Source organism: Corvus moneduloides, chromosome 3, assembly GCF_009650955.1.
Source record: "Corvus moneduloides isolate bCorMon1 chromosome 3, bCorMon1.pri, whole genome shotgun sequence".
Classification (NCBI taxonomy): domain Eukaryota; kingdom Metazoa; phylum Chordata; class Aves; order Passeriformes; family Corvidae; genus Corvus; species Corvus moneduloides.
In genome coordinates this window covers 19,985,686-20,008,159 of record NC_045478.1, presented here as the reverse complement: position 1 = coordinate 20,008,159, position 22,474 = coordinate 19,985,686, and the positions used below count along the sequence as shown (strand labels likewise).

Here is a 22,474-nt window from a genome sequence, read left to right as displayed (position 1 = left end):
ACCAGATCTGTCCATACAAATACTGGGCAAAGTTACGATTCCCTCACCTCAAAACATAGCAGAGTGGGGAAGCAACAGTCCAGATGATGAGAGATTAAGAATACCAACCGTTCACTGAGAAGACTCCAACCTTAAAAAGAAAGGAATGGAGAAACTTAGGATGAAAAATCATAAAATAATGGCTGGCATTGGAATGATAGAGAGGGATCAAGTACTCACTGTCTCTTCCAATAGAAGAAATGGGCGACACTAAGTGAAGCTAATCACTTTCAGGCTTCAAAGAGAACAGAGCAATTTCTACCATGTAGTTTGTGCAGTACTCCTTGTCACTGAAAGTTATGAGTGTATCTTAACAGCCAAATTAGTTGAAAAAAGAGGTTAAACAATTTGTGGAGGAGTGATCCATCAAGATCTATGTAAAATACGGAAATATCTTTAGCCCCAAAAATCCATATCTGCAAATTATTATAGGTATAAACTACTATATGCTGCTCTATACCGTCTACTTGTTCACAAGCTGCCATTTCAGTCACCCTCAAAGAATAGATATGAGGTCAAACAGATATTTGGGTTTACTTATTAATGGTATCTTTCTGTAAATAAACACATATTTAGCATTTTAACATTCAAATGTTAAATATTTACTGCTCAAAAATACATCTTAGTAAAACAAGATGAAGACCAGAAATTGTATTTATTCACTGTAATATATGACAATGTATTCCTCCAATGACAGTGTGTTAAGTGTACAGTAAGCTCCTTGCAGGAAATGATGGGTATGATTTTGTTGCATATGTTTCCCAATTCTTCAGCAAAGAATTTGATGAGGGCTAACATACTGCCGAGATGACAAAAATATCTTCCCACCAGTGACTCTGGTGACTCGAAGCGAAGGCTCGTTTGGGCCTTCTGTTGCAGCCCTCAGCAGCTTTGCCTCCCGTCTCCCAGTAAATGTCAAACACTATCAGTGCTGTGCCCTTCTGCCCCCTGCTAACAACCAAACACATTCTGCAAGCTCTGCAAATGTCTCCTTAACAACTTATGCCTTGGTCCCGGCTCATTCCATCAGCAGTACAACCAGACTGCCTGGGAATGGCTTTAGCAGGCTTTACATCCTCCACATCCTCCACAGCTGCTTTGCTGGGGAGAATTGGTATCTTTTGCAGTATCCGCTCTATTTGTTGGAACACAGGATGGGGCTTAATAGAGAGAAAATACTCTCCTTTTAGCAACAATTTATGTATTTTGAAAGTTAATTTTTTTAAATTGTTTATGACTCCTTTGACTACTCTTTGCAAGTAGTTTCTTTCTGTTGAAAATTCTACAAAAGCATTCTCATCTGAAGAATACTTTAAACTTTGGTTTGGACAAATACCAACATCTACATACAGACATTTAATCTCCTTTTACTGTCAACAGACTAGTCAACACATTTATGCTGGAGAAGGAACAAATAAATTAATAAACTGCCCAATCAGCTACTTAATTCAGTTGTCTGACAAGCAGGTGCCTGCTGGTGGTTAGATGTCCTAGACTATCTGAAACATCTGTTGAGGGCAAGCAGCTGTGGCACAGGCCCAGTTGGGACCTGGGTCCTTTTGGGGAAGGTATTCTGAGGCTAGAAATTATTTTTTCAAATAAAGGTGTCCCTTTTTGAGTGACCTGAGTTCTGCTCCAGGCACTATGAACTGTACTGGCAGAGTTGCTACTCATTAGAAGGGAAGTTCACAAACCAAATACAGCTGTAAACTCCTGTGTATAGAGATGTAAATATAGGTTTTTTAATCTCCAATTGAATTCTTCACTTGTTCATAAAATTTCTATAAAGGAAGACATAAGATTATTTTTATTGAAATAATCTTGTGCTTTACCCACTGTTCTGTGTCATTCAAGCAAATCATCACTGGCATCAAATGCAGTTTGCTGCCCAGCCAGGAGTCTGTCAATATCTGTGTCAGTATTAAGTTATTTTCAAACCCTTCAAAGAAATCTTATATCTGTACTTCTTTTTTTAACATTAAGTATGTACAAATCTCTGCATCTTGAATTAAATCTTCTGGTGTCATATTTCTTGACTAATTCCTACATGCAAATTGATGTTCACCCATGAAGCAATCAAGTTTACTCACTGTCCACATTTGAGACTGCAATCCTTTGCCCTTCACAGTGATGAGGTGGATTTATTTTATTTTGTCTTAATTTTAATCTACTTGAATTTTTCTAAAAGGGTTTCAAAGATCTAATCAGACACGAGGACCTTTTATTTTTCAGATGAAAATGGGATGGCTGTTTGCTGGCTGAAAATGCATCATTTCAGATCACTGCAGATCTGCAGTGCGCAGTAAGATTTCTGCTATGACAGCCCAGAGACTCCTGCACTGACAGTCTCCATACATATCAGCCATTTCATTTTCCTAAATGCCTCTGCTAAGAGGTATAATGTTAGCACAAATCAACAATGAAATGCAAAATGTCATTACATTTCCATTACCCCTACCTCTTTAGTGATTCACATATTCTCCAAACAGATGTGTGATTTGTGTAATTTAGTGTTGTGGGTTTTTTAATTGTATTAAGACAGATGCTCTTGGGAAGCATCAATAATGGTTTTCACTGGCATTATGAACGTACATTAGATTCCACCAAAAGTTCTTATGGAGAGATGAAAAAAATGTAAGTACTTCTTACTCAGCTCTCTAGAAAGTCACCATAAAATCAAATGACTAAGACTTCCCCCTTTCCCTCTGACATTTACACTACAAACCAGAAATTGAAATACATTGATAAATGAGTAAATAAAAAAGTACACACCCTAAACTATCCAATGTTGAGAATATGTTAGAATTATGTAACAAAAGCAGTAACAAGCAACACAGACTGTTCCCTTCAATTTCATTTCAGAGCCTATCTTCAAGAGCTATTCAGCTGGAATGGCTGCAATTTAAGAAGTCCTATTAAGGTTTGATCACTTAAAATTATACTTGCATGTTGAAAAGGTGTTTTATTCATAGCAGACATCCAGGCGACCCAAAGTAATAATCACACATAGCAAATACAGAATGACTTATTTAAAAATAAATTCTTCTCCTCAATAATTTGCATGTCATTCTCAGTGCAAATCAAGTCCCCCTTTCTTTCATGACAAATATTTTTGTCAGTTTTTACCTTTTCTGCTATTAACCGAACATTAGTTTCTTTTTCAGACAGTTAGACACAAATGCAGTAAATACAATTTTGTTTGTACAGCTAGAAAGAAAGAAGAGAGCAATGAAGTGCTGCCAAGAAAAACTGCGAACAAATTTCAGTATTGGTCTGAGTATGTGTAACTAGTCCTGTAGACAGGTTTGGATTTGGATTGCATTTAGATACAAATAGTAACATATTACATCAATATTCAGAGGTCTCCTGTCAGAATTACCTACACCACATACAAGAAATTGCTGTATAACACAGAAATCCCCTAAAAAATGTAAGACAGGATACAATTATGGGAAGAGGAGACAGCAAGAGGGCATACCCAGAATTTTAAATTCCTCAACTGTTTGAATGGTTTAATATAAATACGTTTCAGCAATTTCTGTGAATACAAGCACTCTATATTTCGTCAGAAATGAAATGAAATTTCCATGATTGTACTTATGGCATGAAGTAGCTTTTCAAACCACTTTGGACATGGGTCTCCATTTTTAAGGGAAGTCAGCACAGGACTGGGACGTTGGTCCTAATCCAACAAATTACCCAGGTAACAATCTCACGTTGGGTGAGACCACATGCTTATGAGCTCTTTCAAAATTGGCAGAATCCACCCTGCAGAAGCAATCTAAACCATGGTGTTGGGTCCCTTCCCCCTGCCATGGGGTCCTGGGAGAGGGGCCCTGGGGGGAGGCACGGGGTTTCCCTGCCCCTGGTCAGCCTCATTCCCCATTGGTTGGTTTGTGTTCCCTGTGTGGCCAAGGACCCTCGGGTCCCGTGACTGAGGGGTTCCTGAGCAGATCCCAGCCATGCGGCTGGAAAAATAAACATCTCTGAAACATCTATCAAGAATTGGTCCATATATATTTCTTTTCCACGGACCTCGTTGTCTGATACGCGTGTTGCAGTATCCACACTGTAACAAATGGTGGGGAAATGCTGGCAAGACACTGATCCCTAAGGACAGCGACTGTGATTTGTGAGGAAACTCTGGATTTCTCATCTTGTTTTTGTTTTGCTATTCCATCTCTAAATTATGGAGGAATCGTGGAAAGACTCTTGGCTCTCAGAGCCGCATACGGACATTTATCTTAAACTTGAAAAGATTCTTGAACAATGATTTGTAAATTTTAGCTTAATTCAAGCTCAAAAGGAACTGAAACATTTCCTTTCATGGTTGTTTAAGAACTTTTTCTATGTTTCTTGGGATTTGATTCTTACCAAAGACTTTTGGAAGACTGTTTGGACACAGTTAATTTCTGAGTCAAAATATATGCTGATGGAAGAATATTTTCGTGAAAATTATTTAATTACCGAGACTGTTTAGCAATGTCAGCTGTGTCCTGGCGAAGGGAAGCCTGCCTCGGGGACTGTGCGGCCTCGGCCACGTGGACCAAGCGCTCTCCGAGCAGCAGCGAGGCAGTTCCCATGCGTGGGCGGAGCGACGCAAGCCGCAGTGTTGGCAGTGGAACCAGGCGCAGCGGGAGCGGCACAACCTGGCAATGTCCACCCGGCCCCGCGCCGTGCGTGGTGGAGCGAGCCCCGTGAGAGGAGCGGCGCGTGGGCGGTGGCTGGTGGCGAAGCGGAGCCGCACCTAGCCAAAATGCGCACTGGAGCAGGGCGCAGGAGGGTCGTCGCTTGGGGTCCTGGCCAATACGTGGGCACGGCCCCAGGCAGCGGCAGCGCAGCTGAGAGCAGAGGAGACAGAGCACAGGGAGCTGAGTGGCCCGGCCCGGCCCACGTGGCCCCAAATGTGACCCCAGGAAGAGCGCGCAGGCACGAGCAGCCCCGATGGCCCCAGCAGCACTGACAACCCTGGCAGTTCCAACATGGGAGTGACCGAAAGAAAAAGAGAGAGCAAAAATGCAGCAAGACAGAAAACAGCAGCCACTTGGAAAAAGGAAAATCATCATAGCTAAGGTTTTAGGAATAGTAAAATGGTATAATGTTAAACAAAATTATGGTTTTATAACAAGATGTGACAACCAGGAAGATATATTCGTTCACAGAACTGCTATTAAAAAGAATAACTCTGAAAAATGCATCCCAAGTTTAGGAGATGGAGAAGTAGTAGAGTTCAAAATTGCGCAAGGTAGAAAAGGGTTGCAAGCAGCAGAGGTCACTGGGCCTGATGGTGTTTCTGTAAAAGGCAGTATATATGCTAAAAATCGTAGTCATGTTAGACAACATCTGCATTATAAACAGTCCCTACAGTTTCCATTTCCTAATCCCACCTTTCCCTTTTACTCTATATCCTCTTACCCTCAGTGTAGTCCCAATCCGTTTTTTCACCCATGGTTTCCCTCACAAAACCATGCCTTTGCCAATTGTTTCCCCAAAAATCCCTTTCCAATGCCGAGTGGGGGATGAAGAGGGGGAGGGAAGAAATTAACTATTGTTGTTTAGAGTTCCAACAGGTATAAATGGAAGAAACCCTCTCCTGCCTCCGTTTCCCCACAAAGCATGCTCAGAGAGTCCTGTCTCCCTTCTATCAGCCTTAAGATGTTCCAGAGAATCTGTTTGGACATTTAAAGACTCAGGAGGGTGGCTAGTTTTGTTTTGAAGCTGTTCTTGTTATCTCATGTTTATCCAGTTGTTTTCAATGTTAAGTTTTAAATCTCTTTTTGTTAAAAATAAACGGGTGAAGTGTTGGGGTCCCTTCCCCTGCCGTGGGGTCCTGGGAGAGGGGCCCTGAGGGGAGGCAGGGGGTTTCCCTGCCCCTGGTCAGCCTCGTTCCCCACTGGTTGTTTTGTGTTCCCCTGCACGGGCAAGGACCCTCGGGTCCTGTGATTGCAGCAGTTCCTGGGCAGATCCTCAGCCATCCATGCGGCTGGAGAAATAAACATCTCTGAAAAATCTATCAAGAATCAGTCCATATATATTTCTTTTCCATGGGCCTCGTTGTCTGATACACGTGTTGCAGTATCCCCACTGCAACACCACGGATCCCAGACTGCAGCAGGGAAGGGGGAAGTGCCAGAAAGTGGGAGAAGCAAGAGAGAGTGAGAAAATGTACAGCCAGAAGTAGCACTGGCAAGGTAAGCAACTAGTAATGTTATGTACAGTTTTCAAAAGAGCCTGAGTAGACTTTTTTGATATGTGGGAGAAAACACTTGGCTGCACCATTGGTCTGGGCCCCATGCTGTTTTAATTCATGCAACAAATTATATGTGAAGTAGAGCAAAGTCAACTCAGCTTCCAAAATGGGGCATTTTTCAGAACCAGTACTCAGCAAAATACTTATAAATGAGGAAAAACTTGTGGTGATGCTTTCTTACAAAATTATGTTGCACAGTCAATCTATGTTGTAAGTAAGAAATAAAACAGATGAGAATGTGGAATTTACCAGTGCCAGTAAAAATGGACCCATCAGCAATACACTTTGCAGGATTTCCTAAATTTGTAGCTTAAAGGGGAAGGTGTTCGATTGAAATTAATTTACTATTTTTAATTATCTATCAACACCACTACTAAAGAAAATACATTTAATATACAGACTCCACTTGAAAGAGAGTGACAGTGAGAGTCAAACCAGAGATGAAATAACTGCTTACTTTCATGCTTAAAACAAACTGTTCTTGAGTATAGAAAGCCCACCAGTCTGTGGGTGATGGGCTACCTCTGTGAAGCTTAACACTGCAGTGTAGAACTACAGTTCAACATTGCAGGCAGGTTAAAAAAATGAGTGATAAACTGTCTGGTAATTCAGTGAGTACCTCAGATATGTAATAGTTATCCTGAAAGTACATCCAATAGCTAAAAGTAGGCAATTTATATAAAACAGGTAAGCTATTTATGTCTGGTACCGTCAAACTATTGATTACTAAATAAATTGTACCATTGTTCTTTGTCCCAAAGATTCCTATTGCCTGATAACCTTCTGACCCAGCTCCTTTCCATTCACAGCCATTCAGCAAAGCTGTAGCAGAAAGAGTAACTGAGTATTTACAGATGTAACTACTACCTATTTTATTTATAATATATCCACAGTCAGTTGTCCAGAAAGGATAATACCCATTACTAGATGACAAGTGACCATCATTACAAGACCTTTCACCATTAGGTTTTGAAGAATGCTGGTCATCCGCAGGCATATTTTGAAAGTGGTCATTCTTTGTCAAGCTGAAAACATATTTTTAACTTCTTCTGCATTACTTCTGCAGCATGGTAGCTTACATTGTACCGGAATGACAATTCAGATTTGGGATACTAGACAATTTGATATATTAGTGGAGTTAGACGAGTATAATGCTTACATTGTTCACACATTCTCCTCTGACTCACTGCAACATTATAAATACCCACCGTAAGGGGAGCTCCACCCTGGAGAGGTTTAATCTAATACTTTCTGCTGTTGCAGACCCTTCTACCTTTAAGATGAAACCAAGCCATTAAGACTTGACTCCACACTCTAAGGTTTTTTTTTTTTTTTACATTTAAGATGATTCACAAAACTAGCTTTACATCGTTTCCTGTAATCCCAAGGCAAAAAGTGTTCTGTAAATGTACTTTGTTTCAAATGTAAGAAACATTAACCACCCACTTCCTGTACTGTTCCCTAAAAGGTTTACAAGTACTGCAGGACTAATCCCATTCTGCCAAAAGCCTTCACTTCTTGCCAAAGAGGGACTCAGTTAATGTTAAATGACTGTACTCTTCATATTAAATAATACTTGGAAGCTGAAATAGACCAAGGCTTTATAGAACCCTTTTGAAAATATCTGACAAAGTCACAATTTATGACAGGAGGCCCCGCAGAAAATTCCCAGGGCCGAGCTCTGCTCAGCTTCCACGGCTGCGTGTGTGCAAGGAAAGGGCAGGGCTGGTGCCAAGAGCTTTCTGAGCCCAAGTAACATATAAGCAGGTCAATGGAACAAATCCGTTCCTCTTAGTAATCCACGAAACAAAATAGCGTGTGATGTTCATTTGGAACTTTGCCTTTATTGCAGGGAAATATGGCTGGAAAGGTAACTGTTTCAGTCAAATCAATGTGAACTAAACATCAGTCATTGTCAATACTGAACTTTACACCAATGCAATCCAACCCAAAACAGCGACCAGAGGAACTGCCGGGCACTTCAACTGACACATTTGTGCCTGAACTAAAAAAAATGGTTATTAACTAATGTTCACAAGTCTCTGCAGGAATTTGAGCCGAGTTAGTTTTCAGAAAGCCCAGGGTCTGGGTCCCGGTTTGCTCGTATATCCCCAACATGTCTAAGAATTGAGCAAAAGTGCCACCTATGTGCCTGTCGATCCCCCTGCCGACTGAAAATGCTTTTAAGCAGGATACTAAGGAAGTACTGAAATCCTTCTAGGGACGACTAAGCCGGGACAAAACGCCCGCAAGCTAACCAGAACATCCACCTCTATGAGCTCCGCAGAACCAGGGGCACCGCTCCGACCACCCCCCCCGACCCCGCGCCGCTAGAGCGGGCCAGGAGCAGGGGCATGGCCGGACCGCGGGGCCGAGCGGGCAGCGGGGCCGGGGGCAGCGAGCGCAGCCCCGGAGCAGTGCAGGGACACCCGGGCCCCTCGGGCAGAGCCACCGCCGCGGGTCCGGCCCCCTCCCCCGACCGCAGACAAAGAGCTGAGGCTCCGCCACCACCCACCCCAGCGCCTCTCACCCCAGGTATCCATCCCCTCCTCCGCCTTCTCCTCTGCCCTCCCTTCCTCCCTCCCTCCGCCCCCCTCCCTGCCCCGGGCCGCCGCGGCAGCCCCCGCCGGGTACTCACAGGATGGTGGTCTGGGGGGACACGGCGGGGACGCTCTCCAGCATCAGATGCATGCAGCGCACCGTGGTGCGGAAGCAGAGGCAGCGGCTGGGGCACCACACGCTCCCGCGCTGCGGCGGCGGCGGCGGCTGCGCGGCGGCGGGGGGAAAGAGCCCCCCACTGCGGAGCAGCAGCAGCAGCAGGCAGAGGCTGGGGGCGGCCACCGCTTCGTGCCGGGCCATGCTGCCGGGCGGGGGGGCGAGGAGGAAGAGGAGAGGGGCTTCTGCAGATCCGCGTCGCGCCCGCTCCGCTCCCGGCCGCGGCTGCCGCTCGGGTCGGCGGCGGGGCGATCTCGTCCCCGGCGCGGGCTGGAGGAGGGGACGGCGGTGGGCCCGCCCCGGCCGGCGGAGGGATGGGCGCCCGCCCCGCGCGGGGCTCCCCGCCGCCCTGCGCACGCACCGCGGGGCAGTGCCGGGCACGGGCTGGGGCGGGGGGTCCGCCCGCACCCGGGGCTGCTGCTCCCCCGTGCTCGGAAGGGAGTGAAGGCACCCCCTGAGCGGGACGGCAGCTTGCACCTCGGGAGAGGAGAGAAGGAGGGCAACGAGGGGAGTGGAGAAGGGGAAAGAAGGGGTAAGGAGAGGAAGGGGGAACAAAAAGCAAAGAGAAAAGATGAGGAAAAAAAGATCAGGGAAAGAGAAACCTTTATGGGAAGAAGCAAGTCCAACAAGCCAATTTCCATTTCTGCCGTGGTTTGAAAAACCCACATACACGACCCTTGGACCGTCCCCTGTGAGTGCTGCAACTTTGACTGCTGAGCCAGGACAATCTGTTAGATTTGCCCTGAATGACTTTCTGGTGGCAGTTTTGGGTAGGTGAGTGCACAGGCAAGGAGGTATAAGAGGACCCACCAGACTGTCACTTAGAAGAATAATGGTTGCAGCCACAGTTCACATGATCTTAACACTTCCTCAAAACAAATCTTGCTTGAGAACAAAAGACTGGCTAGATTGCCTTTGAGATTTCTAACATTATCCCAAATACTTTGTCATTCTTATGTGATGTCAGTCCTAAGCAGACCCATACCTTTTCTCCAACCCTTTGCCTATCCCAGGTGAGCATTGGCACATCATTTCCATAGTGACAATAACAGTGATCACAACTAACCTATTATGTGTAACAACAACATATTCTCTTACAAATTATGGATGTCAGCACCCCCAGTTCCACCCCAGAAATAAGCCATGGCACTTCTGCAGCATTGCCTGTATCCCTTTTTCTTCAAGGAACAATGTAGATGCCATTCTTGCCTAAAACTTAACTACAGTAATTCATTAAACAGATTGCCCAGAGAGGTTGTGGAATCTCCCTCATGGAGATATTCAAGAATGTCTGGATGCAATCCTGTTCCATGTGCTCTAGAACGACCCTCCCTGAGCTGGGAGGTTGGGCCAGATTACTGATTGTGGTCCCTTCCAACCTCACCCATTCTGTGACTCTGTTATTCTGAATCTCACTGTGAAAACTTGGGTTTAGCCCATGAGTCTGGGCATGACTTTCGGACACTTCTTTTTCTTTTTTAATATTAAGTCAAATCAAGAAAATCAGAACCTGTAAGTGTGCTGTGATGCTGGAAATCAGTAACAGGCCCAGAACAAAAATACGCTGATTCATTATCTTTGACTATGTTTTTCATGAGTCACTCTGCCTCCTTTTCTAACGCAACACATGACTGCTTATATCTTAAAAAAGTAGTTAGCTAATGGAAGTATTGAAGTGGGGTTTGTGTTCTAATGAGTCCTGAATCCTTTAAAAGATCCTTCACCACCCCAGCGGTTAACTGGGAACCTGTGGGCTCAATCTGTGTCTGGAGATAAGGGAGGCTTACTGACATGCCATCAGTATGATTACTGAGTTTCTAGGGTGGTCAGAGACCTTACCAGTAAGGTAAGACTCTTACCAGTTAGATACACTTCTAAATTGGATGCATTTCTAAATACTGTTGCAGCGCTTGGCTTAGTCTTCTCTTTCAACATACTAAGTTGCTCAGAAACTCATATACATACACATCAGCTGCTTTACAGCAGAGGATACCAGTCTGAAGTAGAAGACAATTTACAGAATTAGCAGGTTAAAAAGTTCATCACCTCAATGTCAATTCAGCAAGCAGCTGCTATGTGTATCACCTCCTCTGCATTTGTAATCAGTGCTGGGATATATGCACGTCTTAATCTGAAAATGAAATTTGTTTCCTGGTCTACAAAACCTCAGGCACTTTTGACCTACACAGTGCAAATGCTGGCGCAAGTAAGTTTTTGTTGCGGAAATGCCACTCACATTAGAGCATCTTGGCAGCTGTAAATCTGTCATCCTGCAGGGCCTGTACTGGAAGCAGCAGAACATCTGAGGTTAGATAATTAAACACAGTAATACAGAGATATCACCAAATTGGGATATTTGTAGCATTTAGGAAAATACGATGACAGTTTACTTCAGGTAATTTTGGTGCTTTCTGATGATTTTTTTTTTTTCCCCAGAAGTAAAGTACATAGTTAAAATTATGTTTTCTACAGGAAATTAAAGTTGTTCTGAAAAGATTTTAGCATTTGGGATCTTGATAGACTATTGTGCTATGTCTCAGAAGCCTCTGGGTTATTACACATATAATTCTGATAGTGAGAATAAAAGTGCATAGATATTCTCACTGTCCTTAGGCAATTTACGTGTAACATGTGCTATATCATTCATGCTATTTACTTTGTTACATGCAACTTCCAGGCTCTTGGTTAATATGTTATCGATGCCTCATAAGTCATTTAAGTTAGACTTTTTTCATGCTCTGTGGAATCCAGAAGAACGAGGTATTATGCTTATGGTTGGACTCAATGATCTTAAAGGTCTTTTCCTAAACAATTCTATGATTGTATGATTTTAATATTCACTGCATGCTATTCTAAATTGGTGTCAGGGAAGGTTTCTGATAAATAAAACTTCCAAATGGTTTTGATATATGTTTCTATTCTCAGCCAGTTTTCATCGAAGAATTTTTATAAAATGTGCAGGGTCATTTTTGTTGACCCTGCATATAAATATCCATGGGAAATTTGTCTTCTGTTTCCAATTTTTCTAGTTGAAGAGTTGACCTAACAAAACAAAACAAAACAAATTATGCTGGAAATGAGATATCTTTCTTTCTGAATGCTAGCAGAACTGATCACCTTATAGTTAGATATAGCATAAATCTCCATTTGCTTCTAAAAGTTTCCTATCTACCTCTCAAATTTTTGTCAAATACTGCCACTTGCTGGTTTTATTCCATACCAGTAATTTAATTTTATAGCTTTTGCTTTGCTGATGTACTAAAAAAACTTTTTAAAAGATCAAATAGTTAATACTTTTGTTTTTCTAAAAATTCAGGTATAAGAAATATATATTTCTTACATAAGAAATATACTCAAATCCTCTTCAGTTTAGTTTATATCTCCATTCTATCTTTTCATATAAAATCAGAAATTTGAGACATTTCAACATATCTTCAGATACCTGACAATGAACATGCTTTGCATTGTCCTTAGCAGACACTGAAACATGGCCTAGTTTATTAATTAGAACTTTTTGGTCAATAATAACAATAACAGTTAAGAGGACCAGATTGACAAAATCGCTAATGAAGCACCATAGAAACTTGTATCTAAAGTGCTTTCATTATAATATACCAGCACATGGATCTAAAGATTAAACACATGTGATCTTTAATTTTTTAAAGGCAGAAACAGAACTCGAACTGGTTTTGAAAGCATATAATCTTACCCTTTATTTCTATTATATATGCAAAGGGAATGTCATGGGGTAGCTGGATGGCATGTCAGCAAGTGTGATAAATGCAATTATTAAAATTCATAAATGCTTGTTCATACATTTCTCAGCTATCCAAGAAACCTTAGACTACACTCAGATACATCGTTACTGAAACACCTTGTGCATCTTCATAGCCAGATCTGTCAGAGGCAATGTAACTTCTCTGACCATGGGCATTCGAGGGTTTATGATATCTGCTGGCACACCAAAGAAGATTGAGGATGTTGTCTCCACATACTCATAAATCCTTCCTCTCAGCTGGGATAGTGATGTTCTTGATATCTTTAAAAGCTGCTATTCTTCTTTCCTGAATATAACATGAAATTCTGGAGGAAATTATTCCGTCACTGGTTCAGTTACAAAAAATATTCCCTCCAAGTTCGAACAAGAGTGTGCCTAGCTCTGGTTTGTGCTGGGCAACTTTGCCTGGTGACTTGCAGACACCTGAACGAGCACTTAGTTTCTTTATAATAATAAATCTGTGTGACTGACAAAAAAAAGGAAAAGGTTGTTTTCCAAATTATCTTTGAATCTTCACTTCAACCAGGCTACCTGGTGCTAGTGAATGTGTTCAAGGAAAGATGCTTTCTGTATCTTAAATCATCCAGTATAACTTACATTTGCCACATATTTCTGTTCTTTCAGCCAATGTGTTTTAATGTGTTCTCCCTTTCAAAGGGACAGTTTTTACATGCAGGAAATGGACCTTGCCTATCCCTTATCTTTTATTTAGGAAAATAAACCATAAGCTTGGTTTATTGCTAACTGTGCTATAAGGATCTATTAGACATAATTTCTTTGGTTTGATTCCACACAACTCTCACAGGTAACACAGTAGAGGTAAAACACTTACCAACCTGCACTGGCTAGTGAAGCCAGGCTTGAAAAGTAGATAGCACAAGAGGATAACCTGTTTTTATCCTTCTGGCTTTCTAAATTATATGCTAAGAAAAATACTGAATAAAAAAATAATATTAAGCCCTGCTTTGGCAAGCCACTTAAAATATAGAGAAACATGGCCAGCCAAAATACAGTGGAAGGGTTTGCCTGTGATGATAAAAGAAAATAAGAAAACTCCACTGAAAAGACTTCCCCAAAGGAAAATGTACTTGAACCAGTGAGCTCCTGGTTTCCCACAGAGCAATTTTCCTTAATGTCAGCATAGCGGGAAATTGGGTGCTATTAGTTTAATCCCTTGACTACACTGAGGAAATACTTCACCCCGAAGAGATTCCAGGCTATGATTTGTTCTGCAGCTGTGCCTGGAGGCCTCAGAGGCTCAAAGCCACTAGCCACATGTTTTACAATCATAAATAAAGCCAAATGCCCTCTCTGAAAACAGATGAATGTACCCACTTCCCATCTGGATACTGTGTTGATCCTGGGTACCTTGAGCCCAGGGGCGTGGCTCTTGGGGTGCTGGGACAGTCTGGGAAGAGCAGAGCTGGTCCCTGGACAGAAGGAGCTGCTGTGAGGAAGCCCAGGGATCCTAGGAGGGCAAGCAGACCTGCTTTTAAACAAACTGCCTTTTCCAGCCTGGCTTCAGCCCATCTCCATCCCCACAGCCCTGCCCAGACATCCCAGGGCTGTGCTGGACACCGGTTCCTCCTGTGGGCCTGACCACAGGTCAAAATCCTGACCCAGCCGTGGCTCATCCCAGTCCCCAGGGATGTGTTTGATGCCCTGGGCTGGCTGCCCTGTTCCTGGCTGGCAGGAGGGCCAGGCCCTAGCCATGGGCATACCAAATCCTAGGAAAGGTCCTGGAGGCAGTGGTGAACAACTCTCTAGAGCAGCATAGTTGTTTTCTGTTCTTAATTTTAAATGAATGAGCATCATCAGGAGAAACATAGGCAGCAGATCAAGGGAAGATGCTTTCCTCCACAGCTGGTGCACGTGAGGTCCTGCCTGGAAGGACACATCCTGTTCTGCCTTACCAGATCAAAGGGGATGACAAACAGCTAGAAAGAGGAACACCAAGATGCCCAAGGGCCCTGAATGCATGACCTGTAAGCACAGACTGAGGGATCGGCGCTTATTTCATCTGGTGAAGTTTAGTTAAGGTTGTGATCCAACAGCAACCTGTGACACTTGGAAGAGAAAGTACAAACATTGATAAAGCAAAGTGATTTTTTTGCAGTGGCAGATGATATAGGTGTAATGGTTGTAAATTGTAGTTTGAGAAATTTAGGTTAGATATTGTGTAAAAATATTTTTTACTAGGATGGCAGTGTGGCACTGCCACAGGTTACATGGAAATGCTGGGAATCATCTTTCTGAGACATTCTCAAGATTTGATTAGACAAAGCCATGACTGCAATGAGAGATTGCTGGCAATAGTCCTTATCTGGCCAAGGGGTCTTCAGACATTCCCTCCAGCCATCATCTGTTTTTTTTCATCACCTGACTTGCCCTTTGGCAATGACACCTCACTGTTAACAATAGCTGAGCCTGGGTGAACAGCTTGGGCAAGAAGCCTCACAAGCCTGAAGGGTGAATCATTAGCAACTTCACCAACGTGACACAATCTGGGACAGGAATGGTCTGCTCTATTCATTGTGACCTTAGCTTCCAGTGAAATGCAACAGTTTTTCTGGAGCAAAATCAATTTACCATAGTTTGATTGGAGTAGTAGTTTAACAAAAGTCTTTAGAAAACCAGAAGGAATGCAATACTTTACAGGACACTTAGAAGAATATGTATTTTTACAGATGGATGTTTGTGTTTAAAAATAATATACCAGAAAGACATAGTTTCTCAAACTTTCAGGTCAAATACCAAAGCACACCAAGAGGCAAGAGGGTGTGTTCAGCTAGATTGTCTGAGGTTGAGGCTATCAAGAGACCTTCCTTAATTCATCCAGGCTTTCCAGGCTGATCAAAGTCAATAGGACTGTTCAGCTGGGGTGGGCCAGCTCAGTCCTGTTCTCTCCCTCAGGGCACTTCCAATGTCCTCTAATTGCTCCCCAGCTTTACTAATTGCTGTTTGATTTTCCTCCTTTAGTCACCTTTGATGTTCTGTTGTTCCTTACAGAGTCTCTGGCTAGAATTAAGTAATTTTAGAGAGTAGACAACCCTGTGAACGGGAATGCGGACAAGTAAGTACTAAAAAGAGAACAAAATAAAACAATGTTCTTTGCCGCAGGGAGCCAACGAGTTACAATATCAGTGAAATTGGGGGTCTTGATTTCTAACTCAGGTTATTGTATCATGACCAAAATATCATATTTGCAGCCATGCTCTTTTCCTATTGGCCCTTGAATTTATAGTGACCTGCCAAGAAAGCAAAACAGCCATTTCAGATGCAAGACTTAGATAAGAGTAAGCAAAACAGGGCGTCCTAAAGAAAGAAGTGGAGAAAAAAATCCACTACTAAAACCTGCAGTGATATGGGCACTTTTTACATGTAAATCAATGTAATGTACAATTCTCTTCAGTTGCACAGACAGTTATCATATTCTCCAGGATCCTTGCTGTACATGCTCCACTGGCCTCCACTCATCAGTTTGTCTCATCTCATCCACAAAATACACATCTGGCTGTTTTGGTTCCTTTCTCTCTTTTTGCATAGCTTGGGGAAAACATAAATTATTCCCATCCACTTCTGACTGAAAGCGGCAATATCTTTAAAATATGAGTTAAGGCTCTATTATTTATCCTTACCATTTGAAAGTTAGGTGGAAGAATTATAAAATATTAGCAATTTTTTTTTCCTGCTGATTGTTCTGGTTTTCTTTGTTTTTCTTTCATTGCCAATTCTCATTCTATTCTCACTCTCATTTTTCTAGCAGAACAACAGCCAAAAAAGATCTTAGGGAGTAATGAGGGTGAAAGAGACAGGTTTGTTGTTTGATTTTTAATTACTTTTTTTTATGTTTTATCAAAAAAACAAAATATTTGAAAACCCCAGTGCAATTAAGATGTCCTATTCTGCGGAGAAACAGACCAGAAGAGACCTTGGCCTCTTTAACAAGTATCTATTAAGAAGCTGACAGGCATTTTAGGACAAAATACTAGCCCTTAAATGGAAAAAAAAAAAATCCCTGTATCATTTATCAGACAATGTGAACAACATACTTCTAACATTTATTTGTAACTTTTTTCAGAGGCACCAGAATTAAAAGGAAACAGCCCTTATTTCTCCATTTCAAGCTTCCTTTTTTCATTCTTCTTCAAGCTTTCCCTGCCCTTTCTCTTCAATGCACAAAGGTTTTAGGACTTAGATTAAAAAACAGAACGTCAGCAGGTGCTTGAGTGATTCCTAGCTCCGTTTCTGTTTTTGAGTCATGGTGTTCATTTTATTTGACTGTTATAAATTTGTGTTATTGAAAAATACCAAGGAAGGTGAACCCTGTGGCACAGAAGCACAAGGGTTGCTCCTTTGTGTGAACACAGGGGCCTGGAGCAGTTAGTGTTTGAGAGACTTGGAGCAAGACAGCTGGAGTTACTTCTCACAAAGGGTTTGAGGAGCCTCCTAGGACCAAGGGGCATAACTCAGAAAGCTATTGGTTAGCTTGGAAGTAAGGCCATGCTTGCAAGGAGCTCATGAGAAACCTGAAAAATCCTTTTATTTCTCTTCTAGGTGTTTAAAAAATAAAACTCCTACTTTTGTTAAAACCTGTCTTTTTCTGTTTAAAATATTTTTGCTCTTCTTTTGGAAGAGAATGCCTAGGCAGATTCTCCTCAAAGCCAGCTCAGGACCTTGCCACACTCACATTTTGTAGTCCTGCTCCTTAGTCATACTTTCTCTTGACTGCAGTGAGATTTGGAGGAAGAGCACTTGGAACATTTAAAACAGGTCATTTAATAGATGAGTATTATAGTATATACTGTGAGTATATATGCTGCTATATGTTAGTTTATAGTATTATAGGTAGCATATATACGTTACCTTTTTATTTTACCTTTTTTATTTTACCTTTTATCTATGTTTTATCTAAATTTACCATTTTTATTTTACCTGTAACCTATGGATTGTTTTATTTAACAGTATTTAATCAGTATTTAACTGTGTAACAGATTCCTTAAGAAATAGTGGGTGAATTCAAATTGCAGTTCGAAAAATCAAGGTTTATCCAGGATTTTCAAAGCAAAGCATGTGAGAACAATGATTTCCCAAGGTGTTGATCATCTCTGTTCAGACAGCTGCTGATCATGTGTGGACAAGATGCACCATGGGATGGTTTTCACGATCCCTATCTACAAATGAGATCACCTCCTGTGATAGTTGCAGTGCTAGCAGCCTCACCTGAGTCAGCACATCCAATGATAGGTGCAACCTTTGCCATGAATATTGCTATCATTTCTTGCTTATTTACCCACCTACCCTGAAAGATTCCCTTTTCATGCCAGTCAGCTCAAAATGGCTTAAAATTATACAGTCACAAAAGTTATGACTACAAAAACTTAGCAGTTCTGCTGATACTGCAGTATCTGTTTTCAGACATACCACATTCTGCTCTTAGTTTTAAGTATTTTGCATCAGCTGTCCTACAGTAAATGCAATTTCTTAAAAAGAAATTTCTCTCTCCTGGAATTAATTATTCTTCTAGACAGTATATTCCAGACCTTCCTCCTAGGATAGAAATTCAGCTTAAGTAATTTTCAGAAATTGTCCTCACATATATTCTGATAACCACAGATGGTGCAAATGAGAAAGAGTGGAATAACTGGAAGGGAATTTCAGAAGATAATTTTTTTTTAAAGGACCATATAACTCAGCAGGTGAGAATCAGGGAAACTGGCACCTGACAGAAATAAGTTTCTCCTGAATAGGCTTGAATTGGTTAAATTTGCTGCTATTACTGTTGCCATGCCATTTTCCTGGGAGGAGCAGCAAAACTAGGTTTTACTGTGAACCTTTCTTTTTGTAGTTTACTGAAAGTGCTAGTGAAATAAAGATAAAATTCCTTCTTGGTCCAAGAAGTATAGCATAGAAAGGCTCTCCATCTTTTCTTAGGAAACATAAAGTTTTGGGGTATCAGCATTTTTAATCAGAGATTAACTCTACATATATGTCTGGGTACACAGACATGAGAGGTAAATAGGTATCATGTCATGTGTAGTCAGAAGAGCTGAAATATGTATTTTAGTAATAAAGAGTAGATATTACTCATATCTGAGCAAGACCTTACTTCTGTCTAGGCCTGAACATGTTGGTGGAGGTGTTAACAATGATGTGCTTAAATATGAATGTGGCACACACATCTTGGGCATCCCTCTGGGCAGAGTCTCAGGGCTCTAAGGCATGATTGTGGATTTTGTGAAGCGGGACACTCCACAATTTAAGATTATAGGCACATGTGCACACATTAGTCTTTCATGTTGATGTTACAAGAAAAAAATTACATCTTCAGTTTCATGCATACAGAGAATAACCTCTTTAGGAAAAATATCTCAAGCGAGGACAACGTGGTCCATACAGAAAATGATGTCTGTCTGAAAATCTGTTTTCATTTTGTTAACATCTCCTTAATGCGTAAATCCAGTAATGACTTGCACACTTCCGGTCTCTCATTATATAAGCCATGGTCAGTGAAGAACTGAATAAAAGCAATTCCATATGTTATAAGGATGAGTGAATAGCTCATTCTTTATAAGCCACATTATTTTCTAGCTGCATACTGCTCAGATAGCATTGAATTTAACACATTTACTTATATTAATGAAGTAAGAAACCCATTTAAAAATAACCACAGCCAGCTCATAATCACCACAAAAATGGAAAAAACCATACTGCTTCTTGTATTGTTCCTATTACGAGTAATGGCTGGATATAAATTTATTTCTCATTTTCATACCAAATTACCACAGAAAAGGATCTAAACTGTAAGTGTTCTCTAAATCATAGTTTGAAGCAGTTAGTGCTGCTGCCACGCCAATGAGGTCTTTGCTGCAGCTGCTGCTCTCCCAGAAGCTGCTGCAGGTATTGCTTCCTCTGGGACCACTCAGTGACAACAGCCTCAGAGCTACTGGTGAGGGAATAGAAGGACAAGCATCACCAGAAGACCCAGAAGCAAGGGAAACCCTCATGTGAGGCTACAAGATCTGACAAAGAAGATAACCTGGCTCAAGGTTCTGTCCTTCAGGGGGATACTCACTTTCTTTAAGCATCATATGGAAAGTGGCTTCTTGAGCAATATAACAGGTCCCCACAAATCCAGGTCATGCAACATACAGAGTGTTTCAGGGCTGAAGAAAGAAACTTCACCAGTCACCCCCACAGCACAGTTGGTTCCTCCTCAGACATGTGCTCAATGTCAGTGTGTGCAGCCCTAACGTTTGGTGTGCAGTAGGAGACAGAATATCGGCATTTTTTCGGTGAAGCAGTTTGACTTTTCAGTGTTGAGAGTTTCTTATTTTCAGATCACAAAAGTAGGACACATCTAAAGCTGATTTAAGGTTAAAGCTTCTCTCAGCAGCAGCCTGAATCATGTAGCAAAAGTAGCAAAACCTTTGGACAGGGCAGAGTCCAGGGCATATGCAAAAAGAAGGAGTAAGTGCAAGTGCCAATAGGTGAATATCAGAAAAACAAAATTACTTCTGAAAAACATCCACGTGGCATGCCTTTGGCATCCTCTAGCTCCACCATACCCCGCACCCTTTTCCTTCTTGAAAGAGCTGTCCTTTATCCCATCATGAGTGCTCCTATCTTTTTTTTGCTATTTGCTCCATTTTATATACCTGCATTTTTGACGGTCTGACTGTGCTGTTTCTTTTGCTTCTTACTGACCCTGTTCACTTGTTCTGCAGCTTCTTTTTTTCTGTTTTGATCCTTTCCCAGACAGTTTGGCTGATCATGCTTTTTGGAGGCATTTGCAAGAGGAGTGATTTTCAATGTACAGTCAGTGAATCTGGAGAATCCCCAAATTATTCCTAATCATTCATGAGAGGTAGTTAAGAAAATCAAGTCTACTAGGTTAAATATTCTGCTTAGAGATCAATTTCAATCCATTGAAAAAAGTGTCTGTAATGAAAACTCTTGCTCTAGACTTAGGTCTGGTTTTCTCCACAAAAAGTGTTTAATGAATAATTTATTGCACATGCTCCATTCCACATCGTCCCCATTGCTTTTTGAGGAAGTAAAACTCTCTATATAGTAGTGACAAGACAGAGCTCAAAGTTACTTGTGCATACAGTTTCTGCCATCGTTTTTGTCTTTTTCGTACTACCGAGGCACATAATCCCATTACTGATTTTAAATAACAAAACCAGAAATGACCAAAGATGAGAAGATTGATCAGCACAGAATTGATATATTGTACATAAAGAACTTGATGATATGATGGACTAAATAGAAAGGCAAGGTTAGAGATTGCTTGGAGATAATAGACATTTTTTTGATCTATTCCAAAACTTGATCAAAATGTAGCAGTTGGTCACAGGTTTAAGAGCTGCCAGTGAAGGATCAAGAAAAAGCAAAATGTAATACAAGGATGTAGCAACATGCAAAGTATTTCTGGGCAATAGGAACAAAGAGATCTAGTGTTATTTATGAAGACATTGCTTGGGATACTGGGCACAGGAGGCTCAAGAAGGATTAAGTCCACAAGCACAGAGCACAGCCTGTTGATCAGGACAATGGAAAAATGGTCTTACGAGACCAGAGGAGTATATCCTTTGATCATATCCTTTGGCAAAAGGATTTCTCAGAAGAAATACTAATGTTGGCAGGAGACAGAAGCAGGGAGTGGCATCAACTACTTCACTGCTCGTCTGACTACTAATGTAGAGAGCATGATGCCTTTATGTACTCTGCATCATACCAGCCCACTGGTCATCTGAGATTAGAAACACAGCTATCCTCCAAAATGTTCACTTTTTTCATCTGTTCACCCCTTGCAGTTTCTCATTCTTTTTTTAAGCTTTGCTGTTGTGTTGTGGTTTTGTTGGGTTTTTTTTTCCCATAAAAAGTCTCGCAGTAGGAGGTATCAAGTTCTAATAAGAAAAGCTTCTATGGCTGTACATGATCAGAGTGTCATAAAGTTAAGAAAATAGATCATATATGAATGATTAAGAATAATTTTTTTTTACATGTGATACTGAAGAAGATCAGATTTTCTGAAATGTTCCCCATCTTACCTACAAAAACATTTGTATAACACTGTGTATACACACGGATTATCTTCCTCTTTCTTGCAGAGATCTCTGTAGTTGACTGCACGGCTTTTCCTGCCTTTCTGTTCTGCACTCTGCTGTGCAAAGTGTCCTTGCCCCTCCCTACATTTGCCATTCACCCAGCAGTACACCAGCCTTTGCTAGGGGCAGAGAGACAGTCTAGAGTTTGTATTGGTGCTCCTGTCTTGGTCATTTAGGATGATCTCTAAGGAATGCAATTAAGAGGAATGGCATGCAGGGATAATATATAGCATTAATTACTGATACCACTGCATAATGCTGGACAATATATGCTCAATACAGAAACCCAAGCATATGGTAAAATCGTAATTATGCTTATAAATTAATTAATTACCAATTCCCTGTGTAGTTACTCTTGTTTGTTTTCAAGGAAGATGTTTTTAATTAGGTTGTATAACACTGAGAGTGGAATCTAAGCCAGTTATTAAGTCAGTGCAGGGGTAACATGGGTTACATCATGGTGCAGAATATGGCATGTGACAGATGTATGGATGGTCTCAGTTCCTGTCACAGGCAGTGATGATCAGAAGTGCTGGCTGACTGTTGTCATTCAACTCTTCAGCTGACTGGTTCTAAAAG

The 22,474-nt window shown here is 41.5% G+C and overlaps 1 protein-coding gene across 2 annotated transcripts in view; it reads right to left on the bottom strand.

The window, feature by feature from the left end:
• PXDN (peroxidasin) overlaps positions 1 to 9,271 on the bottom strand; it is an 87,750-nt gene extending 78,479 nt beyond the window's left edge. For both annotated transcript variants that reach the window (XM_032104547.1, XM_032104548.1), the window contains exon 1: positions 8,928 to 9,271. In XM_032104547.1, coding sequence (XP_031960438.1) covers positions 8,928 to 9,148 — 221 coding nt within the window. In that variant the 5' untranslated portion in view covers positions 9,149 to 9,271. The remainder of the gene's footprint in view (positions 1 to 8,927) is intronic.
• Between the last annotated feature and the right edge of the window lie 13,203 nt (positions 9,272 to 22,474).